This window comes from Zootermopsis nevadensis, unplaced genomic scaffold (assembly GCF_977971745.1).
Source record: "Zootermopsis nevadensis isolate Lab colony 2312 unplaced genomic scaffold, Znev_1.0 Znev_ptg000031l, whole genome shotgun sequence".
Lineage (NCBI taxonomy): Eukaryota > Metazoa > Arthropoda > Insecta > Blattodea > Termopsidae > Zootermopsis > Zootermopsis nevadensis.
This window is the reverse complement of record NW_028259163.1, coordinates 6,973,234-6,989,061: the sequence shown is the minus strand read 5'-3', so window position 1 is coordinate 6,989,061 and position 15,828 is coordinate 6,973,234. Positions and strand designations below refer to the sequence as shown.

Sequence of the window (15,828 nt, the reverse complement as noted above, 5' to 3'; positions counted from 1 at the left end):
TGTTAACCAACGTTTCAGAGGTCATACTGCCTCCGTCATATGACCTCTGAAACGTTGGTTAACATCGACCAGACTACACAGCGCAATAACCCAGAAGATGGATATCTTCATACTCACCGCTGTGAGAACCTCAAGTCTTACAAAGGTAGAAAAGTCTCTGATAGACCTAGTAGGTATGCAGAGACTAACTGTATCAACAACAGATGAGCAACTAATTTTGCCTTTAAAAATATTCACGAGGAATAGAGCATCCAAAAGCCTCCTCCTTAAATGTAACGATAAGAAATTTAATCTAACTAATATATCGTCATAATTATAGGCACAAACGCCATTAAAGAATCTAGCGTAACATAGAGCTACAAATTTCCTTTGAATCCTTTCCAATTTAAAGGAATCTGTATTAGTAATAGAGTTCCAAACAACGGATGCATACTCAATTTTGGAACGGACTAATGTACTGTACAAGACCAAAAGGCTTTCAACAGTGGAGAAGGAAGAAGTAATGTACCGAATCAAACCTAGCATTTTCAAGCTCTGTGATAATATATAGTTGATATGCTGGTGAAAATAGAGCTTACAGTCCAGTAGAACACCGAGATCTTTAACACAATGGGAGCGTGCCACCAGGTTGTTACACAATTTGTAATTAAAATAAATACTGTTTGTCTTCCGGGTGAATGATATAACAGTCGTTTTACTTAAATTAAGTTGCATCCCATTCACAAGACACCAATTTTGCACTGAATGGATGTCGTCCTGCAACAGTTTGCAGTCATCAACATCGCTGATACTCCGATACATCTTTAAGTCATCAGCAAATAAAAGGCACTGTGAATTATGTATGGAGTCGCAGATGTCATTAATGAATATATTAAAAAGTAAGGGGCCTAGGGTGGAACCCTGAGGCACTCCACACTTAACACGATAAGGATACGAAAGAGTTCCAGATACACGAACGAAAGATGGCTTAACCTTAAGTTATTTACTCTTTCAAATTCATTATCTGGGCCATTTTTAAATATAAAATTGCCAAACAAACGATGATTGAAAGATGAACTGTCAGACAGCACACAGCATGCTTATTTCAACAAATGTGGCCCTTACATGACATTTATGTTTACATTTTTAGAAATACTGAGAACGTTATCATTATTATTGATCATTATGCCACTGACAAGGAATCTAGCTGAAATAAGGTTGTAAATACTTCATTTCTGACATACACAATACATTATGCAACCCTATGGGCAAATGTTCAGATTTGAAACACTAAACATACACCTGTGACAAAGTTGGTGGAAGTTCAGCTGAACACAGCTTACAGATAGCAGATGTTAAAGAGATGGATCACTACACAGAAGTTGAGTGAACATAAATGTGGAATATGCTCAGATCAAAATATCACAATGTCCTGTTATGTGATTTACTGATAATACCAAGTAATTGGTCCTTGAAATATTTGCACCACCCATATAGGTCCTGCTTGGAAGCTGTAGCAGCAATGTATCCTAGCTGCATATATATAGCAGTTGGTGAGGCAGTCTGAGGGCCTTATTTCAATTTTGTGGTGCTTTGAAATCAAGTTCTCTATAAGTCTGTACTGGAATTCCAACCTAGTAATTTTGCCTTGCTTTTTCTTTTTTTTTTTTACAGGAAGTAAGAAATGGTGCAATAGATGTCAATAAAATGATGAAAGTGTTTCTGACAGAACTTCTTCAGCCTGTTCATAGTGCTGCAGGAGCTTATCAGGTAAGCATTACTCATATTCATTCCTCCTATCACTGAATTATATTAAATAACTACTTTAGGCCTCTTTACATCTCGGTCTCAAACCCTAACATGGATCAATTTTTCGTCATGAGTGATACTCTTGTCCTTCCCCTTCATGATCACCAATCTGTCCTTGCATACTGCCACATTATCTCCTTTCCTTAATTTTGCCTTCCTTGTTTTTTCTCATGGTGTCACTCTGTTTACTAGCAAACAAAAATTTCACAACCATATCACTTCACAGTCACTATCACTCAATTCACTCTCTGAATAAACACTAAATTAATCTCTGTTCACCACATATTTCATCATCTAATCACAACCTTTGTATTAGGTTTCACCATGATTTTGGCCAGGTAGGGCTTGAAGTCAGGACTACACAAACCACTTTATAATATTAAAAACTAAAACAAAGGGCCAATGAACATGGCATGTGTGTTTACACAGCTGAAAATCATTATATTTGTTGAATCTACAAACATCATACTATGGTAATTGTAGTGGACACACCATACCCACTGGACAGGGTAAAAGCATTGTGGTGTAAATTAAATATAAAATAAACTTAATAATTTACCGACTGGTTCTGTGGGGAGTTTTTACCATTCCAGAAGAATAACTGGTGATAGTGAACATTGCCATGATAATGGACTTAAACATATTTCACTATTACACTAACAACAATTTTGAAGAAATTTGTTGTCCTACTTCTTTTTCCATGAGCACAATACAACATTTTGTAGGAGAATGGTTTTTATGAAAGCACACATTAGCAGTGCGTACTGCAACCAAATAGAAAATTAGGACTCCCAGAATAAAAGTAATCTTTTTTTAAGATTGGCAAATGTATTGATGATGCAAGCACAGTAGGAACAAAATTTTGAAGTACTAAACAACTGAAAGTACTATTTTTCTTATAATAGATAATGTACAATTAGAGCAAAGAGAAACACAACACAACACAACAAGCATACGATGGTAATACTGAAACATACCAGTACATGACATCATTCAAACAAAGCACTGCTTATTTACATGTATCCTTCAAATAATACAGCCAGTTCTTAAAATTAGATTTACAGACAGGAGCTTACATATCAACAACCTGAATAAGCTATTTCAGAAATAACAGTGTCCAACACAATACACAATTTACTTGTTTCAAATGAACACTGAATGTACAAAATTATTTATTTCCCTACACAATCAACAGTTATTTCACAGATCCACCTCACAATTTATGCCACCAGTGTAATAGAGGTTCCCTCTTCTGCCAAATATATGCATTACCCCAATAACTCCAAGCACTGAAAGAGAAGAAAGACAGTCAATACTTCTGCAGGCAGCTTCTGCGACAGGCTCAGCCTTCAACGTGAGATAAGTTATAATATTATCACAGTTTCCTTGCCACAAAGTGTAGATAATGAAGCCCATAGCTACTATAACATTATTTCATTTTTATGTGAGGATCAAGCAAGTCTAGGAAAGAGCCACACATACAAAGTGGTACAGAATGGTCATAAAACTAGCTTAAAATCACAATTTTAATAATTCTGTAATATTTATTTTTATTTTAAGCATAAGTAACCTATTTCATCATCATCAAACAGTCAAGGAGTTTGGTCTTATTGACCTGTTCTGGTCTCATAGTCTAAAAGCCTCTTCTGTGGTCTTCCAGGGTTTCTTTGTCCACAGTGTGTGTAGTTTTTAATAATTTGGGAAGTCTGTCTCTCTGCATTCTGTTAACATGTTGAAGCCAATTGTTTTTATATTTCAAAATCTTGTCTAAAATGGGTTTTGTTTTTAACTCTTTAAGTGTGTCTTCATTTCTTTTATAGGCCATCCAAGTGTACTTTGCAGTGCATCTCATAAATTTCATGTCAGCAGCTGTAATTCTGTTTTTGTCCTCTTTTTCATTGTCCAGTTTTCAATGCCATATAAAATTGTTGGTAGTGCCAAAGTATTATATATTTTTATTCTAGTTCGTTTTTGGACTTCTGATGGTTTAAAAATCATGCTGATAAGGCCAGTAACTTTCAGGAATTCTGAAAGTTTGATATCTATGTCTTTTTCTGCTTCATATGATAGGGAGCAACCAAGGTAATTAAAAGTGTTTATTTGTACAATAATTTTGTTGTCTATTACTATTTTACTTTTTGCTGGTTCTCAGCCACAGAATGCCATTGTCTTTGTCTTTTCTGTTGAGATCGTCACCCTGTATTTATTTATTAACTTATTCATCTTATAAATTGATATTTGTAAATCTTTTCCTGAAGTTGAGATTAGTACTTGGTCAATAGCAAAAAGGATTGTTTTTAAGCTTGTATTCTTGAGATTGGAAATCCTTTTATTTTTTCTGTTTCCCAAACATGTTGTATTTCATTCAAGTATACACTGAACAAAGTTGGGGACTGTGGACGCCCACGATTGATTGGTGAAGATACAGATAACTTGGAATTAAATTTGATCTTTATTTTATTGTCTGTATAAATATCTAGTATTGAAGTAACTTACTTTTAAATTATAACTTTAAGTATAATTAATTCTAAAGAGTTCTGGTAGTGGTATGTTACTATTAGTACTGGGTTTCCAGACTTTGTCCATGGTCTAGTATTCCAAAGAGAATGTTTCAGATGGTGGATCTGCTTCCATCCTCAAGTGACAGATGCCACATTACACTTGCAACATTCCTTATGAATATGAAAGATGATATGTTGGTGAATCAGGTAGACAGCAGTATAATTCTCGAAACATGCTCACTATCTCAAATAATCAAAACTGGTCCAACATATTTATGAAGATCAGTGGACAGGTTAGGATAAAGCTAGGATTTTGCAGATCAACACTAACAGCAGGAAAATGAAACACAAGACATTGGCTCACATGGTGTGTATGACCAATTCGATCAGCCAACCTAGTTATGAGATCAATCAATCAGCAAAAAAGATTTGCAAGTTACAGGGCAGTCCAACAGGCCATGATAGGTTATTTAAGGTTCTGTATGTTCTGTGGGTGGGTACTAATGACAAGCAGGTATTATCTAATCATGCCAATTTGAGTGTTCAAATCATCAATGTTTCTGGCTTATGTTCTTTGTTTGGTTTTAATGATTTCTGATTCTGTCTAAATTTTTGTTCTTCATAAGTATTCCTTTTTTTTTTTTTTTTTGTTATTGTTAATTTTTCTTATTACTTCCTGCTGAAAAAATCTGATCATTCTGACATATAACGTTTCAGTTGACTTATTATGTCCCAACAGGAGAAACTACATAAATTCAAGCTGATGTGATGGAGAACTTGACCATTCTCCACCCATGCTCAAACCATGTTGTTAGAGTTTAGTCTTTTTTGTTCAATGCTTGAGTTCCTTGCAATCATGACAGAGTGTAATGTATAAGTACAAGTATAAGCATGTATATAATCAGAATTATTTTTGTTAAACACATACTCCTATAATGTTTATGCTTTGAATCTCCTTTGGAGGGTCACTGACCCAGTCACACCAATTCCATGCAACAATCTGATTAATTTGCAACTTGAAAACACAAGTTAATTCTCGCAGTCCTTCAATGAATGCTGTTTAATCAATAATCAACCATAAAGAAATGTTGTTCAAGAGCGTACGGTCTACAGCATTTTTAGTAATTTCTAATTTTCAGCTTGATAATGTAAAAGAAAAAGGTACAATAAGTATCGCCATGTTTTAGTCATTTATCAACGGTGATCGTGAAATATTTTAGTAGAGCGTTATCACAACAGAAAATTAAAATATCATTTACATCAAAGGAAGAAACAGGTCAGTTCTGAATATGGGTTCCCTCCTCTGGCCCTTTACCTTTAGTAGGGGCTCGATTTCCACTAACAACATTTCGCAGATAACATTCAAGAACAATGTCAATCATCGGTCATCAGAAAGAGAAAGGTATCATTCACAGAAAATTTTGATTTCCTTCGGCTCGTCAGAACAAAATTCTGAGCTATTTGCAAACATCTTGAAGAAACAAACATTCTCTGGTAAACTTTATGGAACATTATTAATCAAGACTTCGATCTGGGTTTAAAGAGATTATGATCCTACAACACTTGTTCATATTAGCAAATGTCAGAATGGAGTAACTCTTGTAACTGACGTCTAAAATATTGATTGTTTCTGCAGATTCGTTTGCGTAAATGTAAGTCGCGTGAGTGTTCCTAGACGGAGGCTGTATACAGTGTTCGTTTTTGTGTGAATTATTTTTAAGTTCACAGTAATCTTGTTGTGGAAAAGCATGTTCTTTGTTGTTCTGATAATTTTAAAGCCTGTACATTAATTTTAGTTCATACAAATTCACTACCAGAAAATACACAAGGAAAGAAACAAAAGTATACTTGTTTCTTCATGCATTATCAATGACAGGTTTTTCACACTACTGTTTAAAAAATGGTAATTCTTGTCTTGTTGGCTTAAGGATGAAAAGTATTGGGTTCCTAAAGTGTAACTTTTTTTGATTGCCTAATATGCAAAATCAAGGTTCTTAATGAACTTTCAACCATAACAAAAATATAACTGCAACAGTCACATCAACTTATGGAAACTGTGATACAGCCATTCTTTATGAATTCAAAAGCTGAACAATTTATACTAATTGGGAAGGAGGATTCAAACAAATCAGGGAGGAACAGGCATCTTGTTAGATCCAAGAACAGAACAGACTACAAAGCACATTTACTGAATACCATAATAAGTGCAGAACTGCATTAAAGCTACAATTCATTCATGAACATTTTGAAACTTAACCACCAAATCTGAAAAACCTTTTCCTGCTATACTAATTGCAGACAAATTAGAAATGAGTCAAACTCATTTTTTTACAGCAATGCATGAAATTTCTGTGGGACATGGTCCTCAGAGATGGGCTGGCACTCAGAGAACTGTGTAAGTTAACTGACTGGAGTCAAATGCTGAGTCAAATTACTGTTCATTTTTTGTTTTCAAACATTATTTAGAGGCAGGGTTCTTTTCCTGTCAGTATGGTATGCAACAGTATACCATACTCATACCTCCTTTCCCATAAAACAGAAGAATACATAATAATAGCATATATTGATGAAAAACTTGAAGCTCCCTTACCTGAGTACCAGTGCAGGAATGTAAAATAACAGCATGTGAGTGGTCTGGCACATACATATAGGTTAAAAGATATGGTCATGAATCATGTGATATGACATTATTATAAAGTTACCTAATAATGGGGTGACAATTTTAAATAGAGAATTAAATGATAAACAGACTGTCAAATTATATGCCCACAAGTGAGAGCATTTTATTTTATATTGAAACAAACAATTTTTTATTCAATGAAACTAGAGCGCTGAATGGTAGATACTTTGCCTCATGTGTGTGTGCTTGTATCAGTATACATGTGTTATAAAAAATGTCCTTATTCTAACACTCAGGTGTCCCTGTGATGTGTGTACCCATTTCTTGTGCTGGAAATTGCTCGGCTAGTCATCTTGACCACCAGCTTTGTTATTGCCATGTTACTGGTAAAGGAGAACATTGCAGACCTTGGTTTACTTATTGGCGGCTGCTGTTTAGGAGGCTTTGTCTTATGTAAGTTCTAGAAATCCATCGTACAAGAATTTCATGCAATATAGTGTGGTTGTACAGTTTTTTATAATAGGTTAATGTGATGTGCTCCTTATGATGTTGATATTGCTCATAATTTTTAGTTCAGTGTTTTAATTACAAAAAGTTTAAATCAAAAATAAATAGGTATCAGAGTCCTTTAAATATTTTATCTACATTTCATTTCTATTTATAAAAAAATCTATCTTATATTCTTTGATATGCCTCTCACTTAAAGCTATGATGTAAAGACCCAGTATACCAAGAAAATGGTTAACAATCATCTTCAGACTTACTGCAGCGAAAACCTCAAATCCTACAATCTTTATTATTCTTGCATTAAAACTTGCACTCAGTCCAGATCTAAATAAGCCACTTTGGCATACTGAAAACAGTTGGAAGTGAAACCTATATGTGGAGGTATTGTCAAATTATCATCATTCATTGACATTTCCACGTGGTTCAATTATCGTATGATAAAGTATTCTCCATTCTTCCATGTTCTTTCATAAAAACGTTTTCATTTCTCTTACTGTATAATTTCATCAGTTTGTTTTCACACCAGTCATGTATTCACAGTCTTAATTTTTTGTGCTCTCAAAGAATGCTGCTGTCATCTGTGCATAATGTACATTTCCACCACATTATACTCCATTTCACTTCACTAATTCTTTTCACAATGTTACTAAGTTTTTACCTGCAGATCTTGCCTAATATCTTGTTTTCAGATATTCAGGTCAGTCTGCTATGTACAGAAAGACATTACTCCTTTCAAAGCATTGAAATTAGGAATATTACATTTTTTGGGACTTAAGGTTTCCTGGCAATAAAAATATGGAATTAAATAAAATGTTAATTATCTACTAATTTCCTTCTTGCCGGTTACAGTGGCCACACAGTCTGGGGCGTGGGCTTCGTGCTCTCAGACACTGGGACCATGGGTTCGAATCCCACTCAAGGCATGTCTTTCTGTGATGTTCTGTTCTGTGTACAGGTGGACTGATCACTCATCCAAGGAGTTCTATCAAATGTCTAAATAGATCAAAAAACATCTGAAAGGAGGCCCCTATGCTCAACATAGGAATGAAAAGGGCATAAAGAAAGAATTTCCTTCGTCTTATCTTCCCCCAAACTTCGATGCAATCTTAAGGTGGAAATCTTCTGTTTTGTTTAATTCAATCCTGTTCTCCTTTCCTTCTCTAATTTAAGATATATTCACAAAATGAACACTAAAATTAAATTAATCTCTTGTCCTTCTACCCCCTTCTAATTTGAATTATTTTGGCAGAAAGTAACTATAAGAAGTAGCTAATTTAGACAGTAACATTTTCATGTTCAAGCAGATGCCTAGTTATTATGATGTAACAGTGTCCAGACTCACAGACAGTGTTTTCGAAGTGAGATTTGAAGTTTTCACATTGTGGCGAAGATGATGTTCTTTTTGGTTCTGGTGCCATGTGGACTGGCTGATAGATACCAGTGTTTCGGAGAAGCATACTGTCTCCATATTCAGAGCCGAAGTGACAATGCATTGTCCAATTGGGAAATAATGTGCCCACAGTACATGTTACTTCATTTGTTTGCAGTATTTCTCTTCTACCAGTGGTTCTGTGTCCTGAGCTTCATACAGATTGTGAAGGAACTTGTGCTGGTGCATAAGATGGGTCACTATGAAGAAGGCAAACTGAATTTTCATAAATACCAGTGCATGAATGTACTGGAGCTTGGGGCAGAACGTTATCCAATGAGTGAAGATTTTGTACCAGTTGCAGACTTCAGTCGCCACTATAATAAGAAATCAATTAATGAGAATATTCGTTCAAGATTTAGCATAGATAGTGATTATATTAATGTAATGGCCAGACCTGTATATTAGAGTAAGTCCTTGCACATTTCAGTATGGAGTCAGGAAATTCAAATGAAGACATCTGGTTCTCTACAAAATGTTTGCACTGCTTTACTGTGCAGGTAACTCTTATAATTTGTTAGCACTGTCACCTTCTATCTCAGTGCATGTTTTCCAATGTCATGACATCACTGTGTGGTCATGCTACATGCTGCACCTTCTCACTGAGTGTGAAATTTTATAAAAGAGAAAAGTCTGTGAGGAGACTTCTTTGTTTTCTTGCAACATCTGTTTGAAATTACAATTCAGTAGTAGAAAATAGGTATATGCAGCGAACTGAGGGATGACTAACACAATTCCTCAGAGAACTATATAGGACAGAATATGTTGGAAAAGGGGATTAGAGGCTATCAACATGAAGATGTTTAAAACTGAAAGTTCTTTATTATTAAATAAAACCACTATTATACAGAAACTTTTACACTTACTGTCCAACTGGGTAGCAGTCCTTACAGTTCCAGCCTCCAACACATAAACAAAAGCTAAACCATGTTTTGTATTTTAAACAGCAGTGGAATTTTTTGTATGATATTACATGTTTGGCAAACCATGTATAATCAAAATTTCCATGTTCAACCAATAATTGTACATATTTATTTTCACACATATAATGGAATGTGTTCTTTTCTGTATGCCCATTTGTTAGAAATTAAAATATAATTTCAACATGTGACATCTTTCTATTCTTAGTATTAATTTTTATAGCCATTAAAACTATTAAAATCTGTAATACATCACTGTTTAATTTATTTCAAACAGGTGAAACCTCTTTATTGTTAACAGTATGTTGTACTTTAAGTGTTTTTATATAGAATTTATCAGAAACTCCTTTTATTAACTTTTCCTATGTAAGTACATTTCTGATAATGTTCTAGCTGGACTCATATTCTTTTTCTGGTGTCTGCCTTATACTGCAGTACTGATGTCATATTATGTACCACAGTTGTTACAGTGTTGTGTACTTTAGAAAACATTAATAACAACACTTTCCAATAAATTCTATATAAAATAACACTTTGTATACTACAATATAATAATAACACAGTTCTCACTGCAGTCCTCGTCCCAGACCCCACTACAGTGTTTCTACCATTCCTCACTGCAGTGCTAGTCCCAGTTCTCACTGCAGTGCTCGTCCCATTTTTCACTGCAGTCCTCGTCCCATTTCTCACTGCAGTCCTCGTCCCAGTTCTCACTGCAGTCCTCGTCCCAGACCCCACTGCAGTGTTTGTACCAGTACTCACTGCAGTCCTCGTCCCATTTCTCACTGCAGTCCTCGTTCCAGTCCTCACTGCAGTCCTCGTCCCATTTCTCACTGCAGTCCTCGTCCCAGTTCTCACTGCAGTCCTCGTCCCAGACCCCACTGCAGTGTTTGTACCAGTACTCACTGCAGTCCTCGTCCCAGTTCTCACTGCAGTCCTCGTCCCATTTCTCACTGCAGTCCTCGTCCCAGTTCTCACTGCAGTCCTCGTCCCAGACCCCACTGCAGTGTTTGTACCAGTACTCACTGCAGTCCTCGTCCCATTTCTCACTGCAGTCCTCGTTCCAGTCCTCACTGCAGTCCTCGTCCCATTTCTCACTGCAGTCCTCGTCCCAGTTCTCACTGCAGTCCTCGTCCCAGACCCCACTGCAGTGTTTGTACCAGTCCTCACTGCAGTCCTCGTCCCATTTCTCACTGCAGTCCTCGTCCCAGTTCTCACTGCAGTGCTCGTCCCATTTCTCACTGCAGTCCTCGTCCCAGTTCTCACTGCAGTCCTCGACCCAGACCCCACTGCAGTGTTTGTACCAGTACTCACTGCAGTCCTCGTCCCAGTTCTCACTGCAGTCCTCGTTCCAGTCCTCACTGCAGTCCTCGTCCCATTTCTCACTGCAGTCCTCGTCCCATTTCTCACTGCAGTCCTCGTCCCATTTCTCACTGCAGTCCTCGTCCCAGACCCCACTGCAGTGTTTGTACCAGTACTCACTGCAGTCCTCGTCCCAGACCCCACTGCAGTGTTTGTACCAGTACTCACTGCAGTCCTCGTTCCAGTCCCTACTGCAGTCCTCGTCCCATTTCTCACTGCAGTCCTCGTCCCAGACCCCACTGCAGTGTTTGTACCAGTACTCACTGCAGTCCTCGTTCCAGTCCCTACTGCAGTCCTCGTCCCATTTCTCACTGCAGTCCTCGTCCCATTTCTCACTGCAGTCCTCGTCCCATTTCTCACTGCAGTCCTCGTCCCATTTCTCACTGCAGTCCTCGTCCCAGACCCCACTGCAGTGTTTGTACCAGTACTCACTGCAGTCCTCGTCCCATTTCTCACTGCAGTCCTCGTTCCAGTCCTCACTGCAGTCCTCGTCCCATTTCTCACTGCAGTCCTCGTCCCATTTCTCACTGCAGTCCTCGTCCCATTTCTCACTGCAGTCCTCGTCCCATTTCTCACTGCAGTCCTCGTCCCAGTTCTCACTGCAGTCCTCGTCCCATTTCTCACTGCAGTCCTCGTCCCATTTCTCACTGCAGTCCTCGTTCCAGTCCCTACTGCAGTCCTCGTCCCATTTCTCACTGCAGTCCTCGTCCCATTTCTCACTGCAGTCCTCGTCCCAGTTCTCACTGCAGTCCTCGTCCCAGACCCCACTGCAGTGTTTGTACCAGTACTCACTGCAGTCCTCGTTCCAGTCCCTACTGCAGTCCTCGTCCCATTTCTCACTGCAGTCCTCGTCCCATTTCTCACTGCAGTCCTCGTCCCAGTTCTCACTGCAGTCCTCGTCCCAGACCCCACTGCAGTGTTTGTACCAGTACTCACTGCAGTCCTCGTCCCAGTTCTCACTGCAGTCCTCGTCCCAGACCCCACTGCAGTGTTTGTACCAGTACTCACTGCAGTCCTCGTTCCAGTCCCTACTGCAGTCCTCGTCCCATTTCTCACTGCAGTCCTCGTCCCATTTCTCACTGCAGTCCTCGTCCCATTTCTCACTGCAGTCCTCGTCCCAGTTCTCACTGCAGTCCTCGTCCCATTTCTCACTGCAGTCCTCGTCCCATTTCTCACTGCAGTCCTCGTCCCAGTTCTCACTGCAGTCCTCGTCCCATTTCTCACTGCAGTCCTCGTCCCATTTCTCACTGCAGTCCTCGTCCCAGTTCTCACTGCAGTCCTCGTCCCAGACCCCACTGCAGTGTTTGTACCAGTACTCACTGCAGTCCTCGTTCCAGTCCCTATTGCAGTCCTCGTCCCATTTCTCACTGCAGTCCTCGTCCCAGTTCTCACTGCAGTCCTCGTCCCATTTCTCACTGCAGTCCTCGTCCCATTTCTCACTGCAGTCCTCGTCCCAGTTCTCACTGCAGTCCTCGTCCCATTTCTCACTGCAGTCCTCGTCCCAGTTCTCACTGCAGTCCTCGTCCCAGACCCCACTGCAGTGTTTTTACCAGTACTCACTGCAGTCCTCGTCCCATTTCTCACTGCAGTCCTCGTCCCATTTCTCACTGCAGTCCTCGTCCCATTTCTCACTGCAGTCCTCGTCCCATTTCTCACTGCAGTCCTCGTCCCATTTCTCACTGCAGTCCTCGTCCCAGTTCTCACTGCAGTCCTCGTCCCAGACCCCACTGCAGTGTTTGTACCAGTCCTCACTGCAGTCCTCGTTCCAGTCCCTACTGCAGTCCTCGTCCCATTTCTCACTGCAGTCCTCGTCCCATTTCTCACTGCAGTCCTCGTCCCAGTTCTCACTGCAGTCCTCGTCCCAGACCCCACTGCAGTGTTTGTACCAGTACTCACTGCAGTCCTCGTTCCAGTCCCTACTGCAGTCCTCGTCCCATTTCTCACTGCAGTCCTCGTCCCATTTCTCACTGCAGTCCTCGTCCCATTTCTCACTGCAGTCCTCGTCCCAGTTCTCACTGCAGTCCTCGTCCCATTTCTCACTGCAGTCCTCGTCCCAGTTCTCACTGCAGTCCTCGTCCCAGACCCCACTGCAGTGTTTGTACCAGTCCTCACTGCAGTCCTCGTTCCAGTCCCTACTGCAGTCCTCGTCCCATTTCTCACTGCAGTCCTCGTCCCATTTCTCACTGCAGTCCTCGTCCCAGTTCTCACTGCAGTCCTCGTCCCATTTCTCACTGCAGTCCTCGTCCCATTTCTCACTGCAGTCCTCGTCCCATTTCTCACTGCAGTCCTCGTCCCAGTTCTCACTGCAGTCCTCGTCCCAGACCCCACTGCAGTGTTTGTACCAGTCCTCACTGCAGTCCTCGTTCCAGTCCCTACTGCAGTCCTCGTCCCATTTCTCACTGCAGTCCTCGTCCCATTTCTCACTGCAGTCCTCGTCCCAGTTCTCACTTCAGTCCTCGTCCCAGACCCCACTGCAGTGTTTGTACCAGTCCTCACTGCAGTCCCTACTGCAGTCCTCGTCCCATTTCTCACTGCAGTCCTCGTCCCATTTCTCACTGCAGTCCTCGTCCCAGTTCTCACTGCAGTCCTCGTCCCATTTCTCACTGCAGTCCTCGTCCCAGTTCTCACTGCAGTCCTCGTCCCAGACCCCACTGCAGTGTTTGTACCAGTACTCACTGCAGTCCTCGTCCCAGTTCTCACTGCAGTCCTCGTCCCAGACCCCACTGCAGTGTTTGTACCAGTCCTCACTGCAGTCCTCGTTCCAGTCCCTACTGCAGTCCTCGTCCCATTTCTCACTGCAGTCCTCGTCCCATTTCTCACTGCAGTCCTCGTCCCAGTTCTCACTGCAGTCCTCGTCCCATTTCTCACTGCAGTCCTCGTCCCAGTTCTCACTGCAGTCCTCGTCCCAGACCCCACTGCAGTGTTTGTACCAGTACTCACTGCAGTCCTCGTCCCAGTTCTCACTGCAGTCCTCGTCCCATTTCTCACTGCAGTTGGCGGTTGGCAACTGCTATTTATACCCATACAGCGCGTGACGTCACGTATTGCGCAACAGTGAGAAAAGGCGCTCAATTCGGTTCATTCAGGCGTGCATAAGAAATGAAAAATGAACCTTATGGCCTGCCATCCGAGACTGTCGCGCAGGTTTTCGTATTTTATAAAAACGACTGCGTTTCGTATTTACACATTATTTGTAGTTAAAGAAATACAAATTTTAATTACTCAAAGTTATAATTTGGTTACATTCCATCATAAATATACGAAGTCAATAATTAATATTAAATACTTTCTGTGTAAAAGGAAATAAATTTAAAGGTAATGAAAAGAGGCTTGAAGTAAATTTTGTAATTTAATTTGCCCTTGTTTAAAATTATCGTCGTATTTTGTTATACTTGTTTAATTTTAAAGACGATTTTTGGGGGGCCCGGGCACTGTTGCACCCATCGCCCCTGGGCGAGGAAAAGTGTTTCCTTCCTTCGAATCCCGATTATTCATTTTGACTAATGAGAGATCACAGGAAGGTCAGAACTCTGGGGAAAAGTGTCCTGGGTTCGATTTCCTTCAAGGGTGGTTCCTGTAGCTCGGAAACTAAGCGAGACAGAAGAAGGGCGCCAGGATCAGAATTTTTTGCTTCAAAGAGGAGATTACGGAAAGGAAGGCCTCGACACTGAGTTCGAGTCCCGACAGGATGGTTTCTGTTCACTGGAACGCAACCGCAATTAAAGAATGACGTCAATGAAAAGTTCTTTAGTTTCGGAGAGGAAATTTCGGGGTCTAAGGTCACAGACACGGATTCACAATCCTCGGTTCGAGTCTCTATTAGGTCGTTGGTTTCTAGGGTAATTTTACGGGCGTATTAAACGACGCACGTTTAATGATGAGGCCCATTAGCTACCGGGTGTTTCCAAATTAATCTGTTGATTTTGTGTGGTTGTAGTAGTCCATGTATTTTTATTTATTCGTGGTTTATTTAACGACGCATTTTAAGTAGCTCAGAGTAGCACACGATCATTAAATCCATTGATAAATCCTATTTTATTATTTGGAAGCACAAAACTGGCTTCATTTTGAATTACTCTTGACTAACACGGATGCCACCAGATGTCTCAAAAGTCAAGTGCTGTTCAATATCAGAAACGTTTTTGTGGTAATGTAATTTACCGCATTCGACCGGCGACTGAATAAAGCACGTGGTTTGGTGGATAAGAATAAAAGGTGTATGAAAATGCGCCCCATTGACAAGTTCTTGTGCACTCGAATGTTTTTAAAGCACTGGACTGACTAACAAATGCCGACAATTGGATTTTTCGTCTCAGCGTGAACTGTGCGTGCGAAATCGAGAAATTAAGCTGGTCCAGGCGGAGATGAGGCCTACAGAGGGAGGACTTCGAAGTTTCTACCCCCACGGCCTCCTTCACTGTTCTGAGGTAATTGCGGACATTGGCCACGAGGGCTGAGGTGTACGTAGTTTGATGGGTAAAGCAGTTAGAAGGCGTTCACCATGACTGAGAAGATGGTGTTTCATTCTTGTTCCTTCAACGCTCTATCAACTGATAATGTTGCGTATCCATTAATTAAATATGACAGGATGGTTATGAATGATAAATCGCGAGAGTACATTCTGTGCTTGCTTTAAGGTAACTGAGAAGAACCAGGAAACTGGGGGTAGCCGATACCAACATGTTAGTCTACTGCGATTGG

The 15,828-nt window shown here is 40.3% G+C and overlaps 2 protein-coding genes across 3 annotated transcripts in view; both read left to right on the top strand.

Moving 5' to 3' along the window:
• The window catches only part of LOC147872051 (eukaryotic translation initiation factor 4 gamma 1-like), a 164,880-nt gene that overhangs the window by 58,985 nt on the left and 90,067 nt on the right, over positions 1-15,828 (top strand). The gene's annotated exons all lie outside the window — the stretch shown is intronic.
• Positions 7-9,953, top strand: LOC147872056 (uncharacterized). 2 transcript variants are annotated; one of them, XM_087359337.1, is made up of 4 exons: positions 7-145; positions 1,654-1,749; positions 7,206-7,362; positions 8,964-9,953. In XM_087359337.1, exons 3-4 carry the CDS (start codon positions 7,287-7,289, stop codon positions 9,251-9,253), a joined length of 366 nt encoding a protein of 121 aa, XP_087215463.1. In that variant the 5' UTR covers positions 7-145; positions 1,654-1,749; positions 7,206-7,286; the 3' UTR covers positions 9,254-9,953. The 2 variants fall into 2 exon arrangements, with proteins under 2 accessions (XP_087215463.1, XP_087215464.1); XM_087359338.1 differs by lacking the exon at positions 7,206-7,362.

Excerpts from the sequence above, each read along its gene's own strand:
- LOC147872056 (XM_087359337.1), top strand. The coding sequence starts at position 7,287 with ATGTTACTGGTAAAGGAGAACATTGCAGACCTTGGTTTACTTATTGGC. Across the intron at positions 7,363-8,963 it reads TTTAGGAGGCTTTGTCTTAT|TATTTCTCTTCTACCAGTGG; the intron begins GTAAGTTCTAGA and ends ATTTGTTTGCAG.